This window comes from Hemiscyllium ocellatum, chromosome 32 (assembly GCF_020745735.1).
Source record: "Hemiscyllium ocellatum isolate sHemOce1 chromosome 32, sHemOce1.pat.X.cur, whole genome shotgun sequence".
In the NCBI taxonomy this organism is placed as follows: domain Eukaryota; kingdom Metazoa; phylum Chordata; class Chondrichthyes; order Orectolobiformes; family Hemiscylliidae; genus Hemiscyllium; species Hemiscyllium ocellatum.
In genome coordinates this window covers 46,106,919-46,120,744 of record NC_083432.1, presented here as the reverse complement: position 1 = coordinate 46,120,744, position 13,826 = coordinate 46,106,919, and the positions used below count along the sequence as shown (strand labels likewise).

General features: G+C 39.7%; 1 protein-coding gene across 3 annotated transcripts in view; it reads left to right on the top strand.

The window, feature by feature from the left end:
* The window catches only part of LOC132831055 (rho GTPase-activating protein 23-like), a 516,705-nt gene that overhangs the window by 355,362 nt on the left and 147,517 nt on the right, over positions 1-13,826 (top strand). For all 3 annotated transcript variants that reach the window (XM_060849107.1, XM_060849108.1, XM_060849109.1), the window contains one exon: positions 9,567-11,367. In XM_060849107.1, the coding sequence (XP_060705090.1) occupies positions 9,567-11,367 (1,801 nt within the window). The remainder of the gene's footprint in view (positions 1-9,566; positions 11,368-13,826) is intronic.

Here is a 13,826-nt window from a genome sequence, read left to right as displayed (position 1 = left end):
CCCCAAAACAGATCCTTGTAGTATACCACTAGTAACTGAACTCCGGGATGAACATTTCTCATCACTCACCACCCTCTCTTCTTTCAGCTAGCCAATTTCTGATCCAAACCACTAAATCGCCCTCAATCCCATGCCTCTATATTTTCTACAACAGCCAAACATGGGGAACCTTATCAAACGCCTTACTGAAATCCATATATACCACATCAACCGCTTTACCCTCATCCACCTGTTTGGTCACCTTCTCAAAGAACTCAATAAGGTTCTTGAGGCACGACCTACACTTCTCAAAACCGTGTTGACTATTCTCAATCAATTTATTCATCTCTAGATGATTATAAATCCTATCTCTTATAACCTTTTCCAACACTTTACCCACAACCGAAGTCAGGCTCACTGGTCTATAATTACCAGGGTTGTTTCTACTCCCCTTCTTGAACAAGCAGACAACATTTGCTGTCCTCCAGTATTCTGGCACTATTCCTGTAGACAACGACGACAAAGATCAAATCCGAAGGCTCTGCAATCTCCTCCCTAGCTTCCCCTATCACCTCGGACTCCATGCACAACTTCCCACTACTATCCTTATTGGCCCTAATCTTTCTCTAGTCATTCTTTTATTCCTGATATACCCATAGAAAACTTCAGGGTTTTCCTTGATCCTATCTGCCAACGTTTTCTCATGTCTCCTCTTGGCTCTTAATTCTGCCTTTAGGTCTTTCCTGGCCACGTTGTAACTTTCAAATGCTCTAATAGAGTCTTCACATCTCAACCTAACATAAGCCGCCTTCTTCCTCTTGACAAGTGATTCAGCTTCTTTAGTAAACCACAGCTCCCTTGCTCGATCCCTTCCTCCCTGCCAGGCACATACTTATCAAGGACACACTAGCTGTTCCTTGAATAAGTTTCACATTTCAATTGTGCCCATCCCCTGCAGTTTCCTTCCCCATCCTATGCATCCTAAATCTTGCCAAATCGCATCATAATTGCCGCTCCCCCAACAATATCTCTTTCCCTGCTTGGAATGTAATATTAAATAAATTTAGCTTAAGTCTTTCACCTTGTAGAATGATCATGTTAGTTTTGGTTCCTTCATATGTAAATCCCAGAACTTTTTTAAAGTTATATTCTCAAGATAGCTTTTAACAGTAGATGTCTTCGGAGCTTGGATAATGCATTGAAGGTGAGAAGTTAAAGTCTGTGTCCCAGTGTTAGGTCAGACTGATTCTATGATTCTATTTCTAAAGTGCAAGTTACAGTATCTTGCATGGATGTATGCAGTTTTTGAGCAAAATAAAATATAATTCTGCAAGTACAAATTCACCCCACAAGAGTGTGCATGTACGCGCGTTTGTGAGAGTGACTGTTTGTGAGTATAATGGGGTGCGTGTCTGTGAGAGGGTGCGTGTGGGGGTGGTTTTTTGTGTGTGTGTGTGTGTGTGTGTGTGTGAGAGAGAGGGTCTATGTGAGTGTGTATAGTGTAGTGGGGTCACCTGTTGTGTGACATGAACCCAAGGTCCCAGTTGAGGCCATCCTTAGTATTCATTCATTCTCTCTCTCTCTCTCTCTCTCTCTCTCTCTCTCTCGCTGTCTCTTTCTGTCCCTCTTTCTCTCTCTCTTTCTCTCTCTCTCTCACTCACCCTCTGCCCCCCCATCTCCCCCTCTCATTGTCCCCCGCATATCTTCCCCTCCCTCGAGTCCTACCTGCCTTCTCCCTCCTCCCCCTCTTCTCCCCTCCCCTAACATTGGGATGCAGACAGACTTTAACTTAACACTTCCAATGCATTACCTGAGCTCAGAAGACATCTATGGTTAAAAGCTATCTTGAGAATGTAACTTTTTTAAAAAGTTCTAGAATTACTTATGCAGGAACCAAAACTAACATGATCATTCTAAAAGATGAAATACTTAAGCTAAATTTGTTTAATATTAAATTCCATGACATTACAATCCTGTTGCTGTAAAGCCTGTGTCTTATGATTGTACTCCACAACCTCCTGATGAAAAAGCAGCGCTTTAAAAGCTAGTGATTCCAAATGAACTCGTTGGTTGATATCCTGGTGTGTGATTTTTAACTTTTAAATATGGTGCCTGAAAATTCGATCCTGTAATTCCTGGTAAGGATAAGAACTGAGCCATTGACCACCTGGACCAAAATGCCTATTTTACTGGTGCTGCCAGTCAAAGGGCAGCCAACCAGGTTCCCTGTCCAGTTGAAGCTTGGTAATACTTAAAATCTGATTGAAGATTTGTAGCTCGGGTATCCGTTGTTGTGGTTCTGCTCGCCGAGCTGGAAGTTTTTGCTGCAAACGTTTCGTTCCCTGGCTAGGGAACATCATCAGTGCGGTGGGAGCCTCGTGTGAAGCGCTGCTTTGATGTTTCTTCCGGTATTTATATTGGTTTGTTCTTGCCGCTTCCGGGTGTCAGTTTCAGCTGCAGTGATTTGTATCTGGGGTCCAGGTCGATGTGTCTGTTGATGGATGTTCTTGCCGTTTCCGGGTGTCAGTTTCAGCTGTAGTGGTTTGTATATGGTGTCCAGGTCAATGTGTCTATTCACACGAGAAGAAGAAAAGGATAGCCAACTCCCATTCCTAGACGTGTTAGTAGAGAGAACACCCAACGGAGAATTCACCACAAGGATACACAGGAAACCAACACACACAGACCAAGTCTTAAACTATGAAAGTAACCACCCCAACACACACAAACGAAGCTGCATCAGGACACTATTCAAAAGGGCCACAACACACTGCAGTACACCAGAACTGCGAAAAGAGGAAGAGGAACATCTATACAAGGTATTCGCCAAAAACGGATACCCACGCAACTTTATCACCAGATGCCTAAGAGATAGACCACGGAACGAGGACATGCCACAACCAAAAGGACTAGCCACTCTACCATACGTCAGGAGTGTCTCAGAACTGACAGCCAGACTACTGCGACCCTTAGGACTCATAACAGCACACAAGCCAACATCCACGCTCAGACAACAACTCACTAGAACAAAGGACCCAATACCCAGCATGAGCCAAACTAACGTAGTTTACAAAATACCATGCAAGGACTGCACAAAACACTATATAGGACAAACAGGAAGACAGCTAACAATCCGCATCCACGAACATCAGCTAGCCACAAAACGACACGACCAGCTATCTCTAGTAGCCATACACTCAGACAACCAGCAACATGAATTTGACTGGGAAAACACCACTATCATAGGACAAGCCAGACAGAGAACAGCCAGAGAATTCCTAGAAGCATGGCATTCATCCCCAAACTCCATCAATAGACACATTGACCTGGACACCATATACAAACCACTACAGCTGAAACTGACACCCGGAAACGGCAAGAACATCCATCAACAGACACATCGACCTGGACCCCAGATACAAATCACTGCAGCTGAAACTGACACCCGGAAGCGGCAAGAACAAACCAATATAAATACCGGAAGAAACATCAAAGCAGCGCTTCACACGAGGCTCCCACCGCACTGATGATCTTGGTAATACTGCTTATTTTTACTCAGATGGTGTCTGAACTGTTAGTTCTAGCATTTCCTATTTGAATAATTGAAAATACAAGAGTTATGAGTATCTCAATTTTTTTCGTCTTGATAGGCATAATTTTGCAGACAGTCCACAAATAAGGAGCAAAGAAAATATAAATGAGTACTGTAAAAACTGAATTGCTCAAAAAGGAAGAGAAAAGTGTGGAATAAAATGGCATTGTTTTTATTCAGGTTTGTTGGTCAGGATTGCGTTTAACAATTCTGTGGTTTTTGATGATCAAGGTAGGTAAGTGTAAACCAATGGATATGCTATATTAGCATTTTCAGAAATTATTCAGTAAGGTGTCAGTAAGGGCCTGTTACTCAAGGTTGGAGTGTATAACACTGAGTTAAAGTCTGGCTATTAGACTAAAATTAGAGCCATGCTGTAACTGATGGAGTGCCACAAGAAGCATTCTTTGTGCATCAACTATTTATAATATGTCATTAACTCTCACTCGGTCTCCTTATTTAAAATGCTTAGATTTACTTACATGAAGGGACTGCAAAGAGGCGGAGACTAGTTCATTGATTGGACAGGAAAGTGCCTGAGGATTATAATATCGGGAAGTTGGAAATTATAGTTTAGTGGGAAGATAGAAAAATAGATTTTTTAAAAGATCGAAGACTTGTAAGTACTTCTGAGTACTTTGGGTTTTGTATGTTAGTCACAAAGTTAATATGCAGGTGGCAGTTACGAAGACAGATGTTCCAATAGGCTTTATAGCAAAGGGGTTAGCGTATAAGAAACTCTTGTTACAATTGTACAGGACTTTTTGAGTCCACTACAGGAGTACAGTGCTATAATTGCTTTAGAGTGTTGCAGTAAATGTTTAGCAAATTGATGCCTGGCTGAGAGAGCTACCCCCAGGAGGCATGATGAAGCAGAATGAGTCTATATTCTCTGAGGTTTAGCAAGCTAAGAGATGATTGTAAAGTAGAAAATTCTTGGATAGCTTGACAGAATAACTTGTTTGTTTTTCCTTGACTGGAGAGTTTAGAACTAAAGGCTGATCATTTTCAACAGGGATGAGAATTCCTTTTGCTGAAAGGGTTGAGTTTTTGGAATTTCTCCCCTAGATGGTTATTGATGCTCAGTTAATGAGTCAATTGAAGACAGAAATCAGTAGATTTTTGACCACTCGTTCAATTGAAAGATGTGCATCAAGGTGGAAAAGTGTACAAGAACAATTTTGAAATTATTGAACTGTGGAGAATGTACAAGGGATGTGGCCCACTGATGCTTTTTTAAAATACACAATGATCCAGTAGTACAGTTACTAGAATGTTGCTGTGAAGACACTTTTTATATCTAATGCTCTTAAGGAATGAAAAAACCCTCCTCGACACATCAATGCCGTAAGATTAATACCCATTGATGTCATTTATAGTATGTCATCTTGTAACTTTATTTTAATCTCAATTCTGTCTATTAATAAAATTGCAAACTTTTAATGGTTCAGACTGTTGGAGGTTGTATAATATTTAAGCAGATATTCCACCTATAGGTAATAATTTGTGATTTGAAAAAAAGTTGGAGAAAAGTCACGTTCCACACTGTTTAGAAGCAATGGTATTCTTAAAGTAAAATCAAAATTTGGATGTTTTAATATGTTTAACATGGGAATATATTGACTTATTCAGCAATTGTATGCTTAGAAAATTAAAGGTCAGAAGGAGCGAATTATTGAACTGTGGAGAATGTACAAGGAAACTTGCCCCTGTACAGTATAAAACTTTCATATTGACTTTTGCGGTGCTACTACGTTTTTGAAGACTCCAGCCATTCTTTTCAAATTAATCTCTATGCTTCCTTTGCCAAGTCTGGGTGTAGCTACATTCCTGTGGTCTTAGGTGAATTGCCAACAAAGTGCGTATATGGATATAGGCAAAATTACCCAGCTCTGACATCACTGAGATGTCGCAGGAAGGCCCTGATAGGCGAATCATTAGGGAAACTGCTGCTGCTGTTCATAGTCCCAGACACTTAACAGAAAAACTGGTGATTGATTTATCTGCATGCTAAATTGTGAAACCAAAGTAGAAGTGGTTTTCTAAGAACTGGTTCAGTTAAGAAGAATTATTTTATTGGAAAATTCTACTTGCAATGAAGATAAGTTAAACAAGGTAATGAAAAGTTTAGTGGTATTATTTTGTTACCATTTTTGTGTTGGCGTTCAGTCGGTAGTCTCTTGGTTATGCAACATGTTTGCAAACCTGCCTGTGCTATTAGAAGATATGTTTGGCAGCCGAGGGGCTATCACAGAGGGAAGAAAATCAGAAAGCTTGTCTTTGCTTGCTGTTTTCGTGTGCTTATTAACTGCCGCTTTAGGAGAGCTGTCAACAAGAACCAGGGGTTATCAACAACCGGAGATTTTTTGGAGAAAATTCTGAAGAAATTATTTTATAAAATTATAGTTTGTATAGTTAGTTTATATTCTTTCACTATGAATATTATCTACCCATTTCAGATGATGTAGATGTATTACACGAACATTTGCTACTTTATATAGCATTTAAATTCTGCATGTCGTTTATAAAATAGTGTTTTTACAGTTAGTATAAGTTAGTGTGCTTCTGATTAATTGTGGGGAAAATATTGGTAATGTTTTATTTTATGAATATCACAGTTTGATTAATTTTGAAAAAAAGACCTAGAGTACTTGAAAGGAAAATGTGCTTCACAGTACACACAATTCATCAGATATAGAGGTTTATTTTAACCCATCACATTTGTATGAAGTCTTTGTTAACTGTGAAAAAAATTATGGAAACAGATTTTTTAAATCCTACCCTTAAGCAGCCATTAAGTGCCAAGGGAGAAGAGGTTGAGTTAATAAGACTCCTGATATCTTTGTGCGGCAAACTACCTAGCTCCTTGTGTTGGGAATGAAAGTGGATCACATATTTAGGATCAAGGATTTCAAATTTGCTTCAAACCTGCAGAACTTCCAATAAAAAAAACTCTGCAGTTACACCACAGTCATTTTGTAACACTGCAGAAGTTTTACTTGCGGTACAAACTGTTTTTCTTTATAGGTATGAAATCTGTTGGTACATCAACAAAGTGTTTAATTGAGAGATAAAGTGGCCATAGTAAATGGCAGGAAACTTGTGTTAATGACATAATGTGTTTTTACTTCCCATTGCCAGTGGAACTGAGTGAAGGGATATGTTATAAGCAAAAACTCAGCAGGTCTGGCAGCATCTGTGGAGAGAAAGTAGAGCTACTGTTTGAGTTCCAGTAACTTCTCTTCAGGTTACTGGACCCAAAATATTAACTATGCTTTTTCTCCACAGATGCTGCCAGACCTGCTGAGTTTTTCCAGCAAGTCCTGTTTTTGTTCCTGATTCCCAGCACTTACAATTCTTTTGTTTTGAAGGGATATGTTACACTTTTTACTGTTCTGATGATTTAACATGCTTCAGTCTATAAAGCTGAATGGTCATCTGTCCTTAAATTCAAACAAAATTTTAACTTTTCATTGTTTGACTGTAGGACATGTAAGTGTACAGCCCAGCACCTGTCGACCATTTCAGATTTTTATTTTTCAATGGTTGTGGGTGTCATTGGCAGAGCTACGATTCATTGCTCTATCCTAATTTCTCAAGAGGAATGAAGAGTTGGCCACACTAATGTAAATCTAGATTTATATATAACACCTCCATAAATAAACTTCAATTTTTCTTCAAAATCCTATGTGACCCTTTCTTGTTTTGATTGAGTCGTTCTGAAATCCCAACCTGTGTGTGTTGATATGGCATGAACTGGGCTTGCAGAATGCCAAGCAACATTTCAATGTTACTTTACTATTTTTGATTTGTTTTGAAACATGGATAATAAATAGAAAACACTGCAGAATACATATCTTCTCTTAGAAGGTTTTATTGAGTAAGAGCCACTTTCTATCAACGGGTGTTTTCTTATCCATTTTTTGTTGGTTTTGTTTGAACAAAACACACATAATCATTTAACAATAAGTCATTTTGACATTGAGGGAATTGTTTCAGACATTGAACCCTTAAAGTGCTATTATGTGGGCAAAAGGTTTGGAGGAATTACTGAAACTATATATATGGAAGCATAAGGAGTGGTATGGTGGCTCAGTGGTTCGCATTGCTGCCTCACAGCACGAGGAACCTGGGTTTGATTCCATCCTCAGGCAACTGTAGAGATTGCACATTCTCCCTGTCTCTGTGGGTTTCCTCCCACAGTACAAATATGTGCAGGTTAGGTGGACTGGCCATGCTAAAATTGTCTATAGATTCTCGGGATGTGTAGGCTAGCTGGATTACCCATGGTAAATGCAGGGTTACAGGGATAGGATGGGGGCATGGATTTGGGTTGAATGCTGTTCAGAGGGTCAGTGTGGACTTGATGGGCTGAATGGCCTGCATCCATACTGTAGGCATTCTATGATTCATAAGCACATAGAGATCATACATATTCCTGCAATGTTATTGAGCTGTTCTACTTATTTATTCTTGGTTTCAAATTCAGCCAGGTTCTCTACTGATGCCACCAGAGTTTCTAAAGAAAGAAGAATATTCTAACATATACCAATTATATATTCATGCTTTCTCTGATTTGTCGGAGATTGCTTCTCTTAAAATTATGATACATCTTTCAAAGAGCTTAACTTTAGTTTGTTTTCCTTTTGCTAATAATGCAATATCAACTCCTAGCTTTGTCTCACCATTTCATACAGCTCTAGGGAAATTTGTCTTTTCAGGGTACTCTTTAACTGTTTCCCATTGTTTTCTCCTAATTCTTACTTCTATGCAGCCTCCTTCAGTTGGGAGGGCAGGCGAGCAAGCTGAGTACTTCTGCCTGACTTCAGCATCAATGCCATCCCATGCTCATCTGACAGTAGATACCTGTGAGGTGAGATCACCTAAGATAGCCTTTAATCTGAGCCAAACCTTTCCCACCTTATCTCTTTGCTGTCATAGGTTTCTCTGCCATCCCCTTTCCAACCAAGTGGCTTGTCCTACAACTAAGGAACCTTATTACTCTGAGCTGTTGTTCATTACTAATTGTTACAGAGTCAATTAACAAAAAAAACCATGCCTTCAGTAAAATAACAGTGGCTGGTACTTTAACAGGTAATATTTATCATGGAGTGATTAGCACATTTATGGCAACATTTTCATCTTTTCCAATGCTTAAGGCACACACAACATTGATGATATGTGTTTTGTTTCTATTCTGCTATGGTTACTTAGCACAATGGTTAAGGTGGAGTGGAGTGGAAGTTTGAGAAAACAGAATAGGTGATATTAAATATTGATAGAAACTCAGTAAATAGCAAATGTTCTGATAAAATGGGTTCCAAGATTTTATGGTATTTATTTCTTTGTAACACAGTTTGCATGAAAATTAAGTATGAAAATTGTTTTGTTGTTGCAATCTAATAATCAGTGGTTTATTCAATGTTCCCAATGGGTTTGCTTGTATCTATAGTAAATGCAGTTTCTTACCTCTTTCATTGAAATTTTCAGTTCAAAGAAGTCAAAATCAAATAAAAGAAAAATGTTAGATGTTAGGCAGAAGATCAGTCAGCAATAGTGAAAAGATAAAATGAAATTCTTTGTGTATGTGTTTGCCCTTCCTAAAAACTGAAAGTAAAATTGTAGAATTGCAGTACAGTCTGAGCCTTTCTTAGTGTACTGTAACTGTTTTGGGAATTCGCTCTGCTGTGGTGATTGGTGATAGATTAGTTTTCTCTATCTCCGTCTACAATAATACTGCCTGGTAGATGTGTGAATGGCTAACACAATACAGAATCTCAAAAGTTCTTGTGCAATAGCTTAACTGCTAACATGATTAAAACAACCTGCTGAAGTGTTGAAAATTAACTTTACTTCGAGTTAGCTAACTAATGTAATTCAGTGATTTTTGTCTGCCAGATCTTCAATTTGCAGAGAACTTGGGATTATCTGTTGGCAGTTATGTAATCAGTAATTTCTTTAAGTATATTAATCTTTGCTTTCTTCAATTTTACAGGCCTACTCACAAGATGCTTATCTGAAAGGCAATGATCCATATTCTGGTAGCGCTCAGCACATACCAGAGCCACCACCTATATGTTATCCTCGACATTTGGCCATGACCCAAACTGCAGAGCCTTTATGGACAGAGTCTTCGCGAAGCCGACAGGTGGACAATGCAATTTACAACACTGGCTCAGGTTCTGATAGGGGCTTCTACTCCAACCCATCCTCACCTCCTGATAGTGTTACCACAACTAGTAGTATATGGTGTGAAAGACGGGCAAAAGCACGATCGTCAGATATTTTGGCTGAGATTGGAGTAGCTCATTCAAGTCATATGCACCATGTGGAGGAGTTACAGTATGGGATGAAACAGAGATCAGTAGGAGTGAGTGGTGTACCTATTTCCTCCTCTTCAAATGCTGCCCATGGTAGCTCTGTTACACAGGGCCCAATGAGCAGTAAATATGGTTCCAGTATGATTGCGGTGCAAGATAGATATGGGGGACATCTCAAAAATATTCCTCTTTCATCAGTTTCAAACCACAGCATTTATTCCATTCCAAAGAATAACATAGATCAGAGGAGTCGCATCAGTTCTGAGGGCAAAATGAAAAATGACTGTTTTCATTCTGACATTAGGAAGTCATGGGAACGACTTGGCAGCCCAAAAACAACCAATCAACAATACAACCTGCCCAGTTGGCGATCAGCACAATTACCACGTCGAAGCTCCTCCGAAGATCGCTGCTACTCTGCTATGCCTCCAAAATACAGAAGTTTCTCCCAGGATAGACTTGAGGAGACTTCATTGCACAAACATTGGCTTCACAGTGCTTCCCAGGACACTTTACTTTCCCCCATGAATGAATCATGGAGTTTGCGGTCTCGATCAGAAGATTATTTGGGAAAATGTGACAGATCTTTAGATAATTTGACTTGTGATGCCTTTACAGCAGCTGGGGATAGGTTGTTATGGACGCATTCAAGGACTGGAACAACAAATGATGGGATTTCTAGGTCTGGTAGACAAGAACAAATCTTTTCGCAACAATATAGACCAGCAGGGCATTCATCAGGAAATGCTGCAATGCATGGCCAGAAGATTTTATCCCAACAGACCTCTAGCAAAACGAATGCATATTACAATGATAGGAACTCTAGAGTGACTATTCCTCCTCAACAACAATGCAAGAACTCAAGTGGTAATGCTCAATCTGTAAAGAGGACAGACGTGCTTGTAGATTATCTGCCTGTCAGTATTTCTCAAAACAAAACATCTCAGCTTTTAAATAGGGCAGCATTTGGTTCAGCTGTGACTGCTCATGCAACTAAGACTGACCGTTGTGCACCCTGTCAAGTACAGAGAATTGATGTTCCTGTGTTTCATGACCAAAGATTGACCAATCATGATCGGCAGGATGGTCTGTATCCAAAATCATCAAACAAGCATTCAAACAAGGGTGCAGCGCTTCAACATGCGATCCAACCATTTACTGTTACAAAGCCAGGAACATCGCAAATCTCTGTATGTGTCAGTGATATTCCTCAGGGAATTGTACAGAAGGAACAGGAAACATCACAAACTAACGAAACTGTAATTTTAAGGCAAAAACCTCCAACGGGCCGTAGGATACCACATCCTGTCAGGCACCCAGCGTACATAGTAGCTGTGGATTTACCAGAACTGCCACCTGCAAATTTGATGCCAGCTGACAAATCTGAAAATGCATCTTTGGAGCAGACAAATGGAAAGCTGGTAAGAAGAGTTGCAAAGTCGTCAGAAGATTCCTTGGCCTCAATTCCATACATAGGTATGTATAAGAAATGATGAATGGAATGGTAGAATGAATAAGTTGTGTTAATTACATTTAGAAAATTTAAATGATCGTTTCTATTCAGAAATAAAACAGAATCCGTTGTAGAAATTCAGCATCTGTGGACAGAGAAACAGTTAACATTTCGAGTCTGAGATGACACTTTAGAACTGAAGAGAGAGGTGCAAAAATTAGGAGTTTTAAACTGTAGTAAAAGGTGGGGAGGCCCAAGGAACAAAAGGTCAAGGAATATTAAAGGAGATTAGATATCACAGATGATAAAGGGAGTGGTTGACAAGGGATTGGCTCAGAGTGGGTATTAGTAGCAGCATATAGGTCAGCTCTGCTAAAAGCAAAAGCATGAAAACCAGATATGGGCTATGGAGGAAGGAGGTTGAAGTTCATTGCCTGAAGATGCTCAACTAAATGTTGAATCCAAAAGGTACAATTCCTGCAGTTTGCCATTAGGAGTATTGGAACACTGTAGCAGACCTAGGGCACAAATGTGAGTACAAGAACAAGTTGGCTTATAGAAATACTGTGACCAGAAGGTCAAGGCCTTGCTTGTCAACTAAGCATAGGGCCTCTGCAAAGCCATCATCCAGTCTATGTTTGACCTTTTTTTTAGTGTAAAGGAGAGTGCATTGTGAGCAGTGAGTATAGTAGAATGGAGTGAAAGAAGTACAAGTAAATACTGATTCACCTGGAAGAAATGTTTGGAGCCTTGAACAGTGAAGATGGAGGATTAAAAAAAGGCAAGTGCCGTACCAGCTGCAATTGCATGGGGAAGTGTCAGAAAGGGGATAATGTGTATAGGATGATAGAGGAGTAGACCAAGGTGTCATGGAGAGAATGCACCCCTCAGAATGCTGATGGGAGGGGAAGGGAAAATGTGCTTTGAGGTATTCGAAATAGCAGATGATAACCTTTGAATATGGTTTCTGTTGAAGTGGAAAGCACTGAAATAGGAACTCTATTAAAGTCCTGGGAGGGAGGGAAGGGATGAAGGCAAAAATTTGTGACATGGATCAGACATGTTTGAGGGCATTGACCACTACAGTGTGGAGAATTCCTCAGTTGACAATAAAGAACAGTATAGCACAGAAATCAGCCCTTTGACCCACCAAGCTTACACCGATAAAAGAAGAAATATTGTAGACATCATCGTGAAAGATAGCATCGTGGGAACAGATGCAACAGAGATGGAGATACTGGGAGACGAGAGTACTTACAAGAAGTATTTGTGAGGAAGTGTAATTGAGGTAGCTGTAGGAATTGGTGAGTTTGTCAAGAATAGAGTCTGCAGTGACCCTCTGAAGACCATCCCACCCAGATTCATCCTCCCCAATCCTGCATTTACTATAGTAAATCCACCTAATCAGCACATCTTTGGATACTAACAGGGCCATTCAGCATGGCCAATCCACCTAACTTACACATTTTTAGACTGTGGGAGGAAACTGGATACAATGGTGGAAAACCACCCAGTCGTGGGGAGAATGTGAAAATTCCACACCGCCATCACCTGAAGGTAGGAGTGAACCCAGGTCCCTTGTGCTGTGTGGCAGCATTGCTAATCACTGTAGCACTGTGCTGCCTGTAAGTAAACTCCAAATATGTACAAACTGCACTTGCACAAAGATACACAATTTCCTCCAGAAGGTGTAAGTGACAACTATAATACAAAGACTGATTCATACTGTAAGTGAGATGAGCATTGAATTCTGGTAATTTCACTGGACTAGCAATCGAGAAACCTAGGCTAATACTCTGGGGCATGTATTCAAATCCCCCACACTTTATATTGATTCACTATAAAGTGAATCAATTTATAGTCACTTAATGAAAATTTGAAGTTGAAACTAGGGTAAAATTTAATCCTTTCCTCCAAGTGACAAGGAGGCATTTTGTTGGGATGGTGACCTGGTGGCGAACCTGCCTCTGAGGGAATGAAGTGATTAAGTCGATTAAAATTAAAAATAAAATACTATAGATGTTGGAGATCTAAAACAAAGACACAAAATGCTGGGGAAATTCAGTAATGCAAGCAATGTTTGTGAGAAGATATTAAGTCTAGTATGACTCTTTAGAACTGAAAGGAGTTGGAGCATGATGTTTTTAATGCTGTGATAGAGGAGGAGCAAGCGGAGTAGATGATGGAGACCCGATGCTAAATACAAAGAGATTGCTAATTGTGCTAAAATGGAAAAAGATGTATAATATATTTAAATTAAGGTGTGAAATGGGAAAAATGGGTCCTTGTAGCTGAGAGCAAAATAACCATGACAGAGTATATTGGGAAAGGGAATGTGAGGACAGATGTCACGTTGTCAGACTCTGAAGTTATAGAATTCAGTAATGAATTCTAAATGCTATAAAGTGCCTAAGCAAAAAAAGTGTGGTGTTTTTCCTTGACTTTATGATGTGCTTTGTTGGAACTTTGCAGTGGGCCCCGG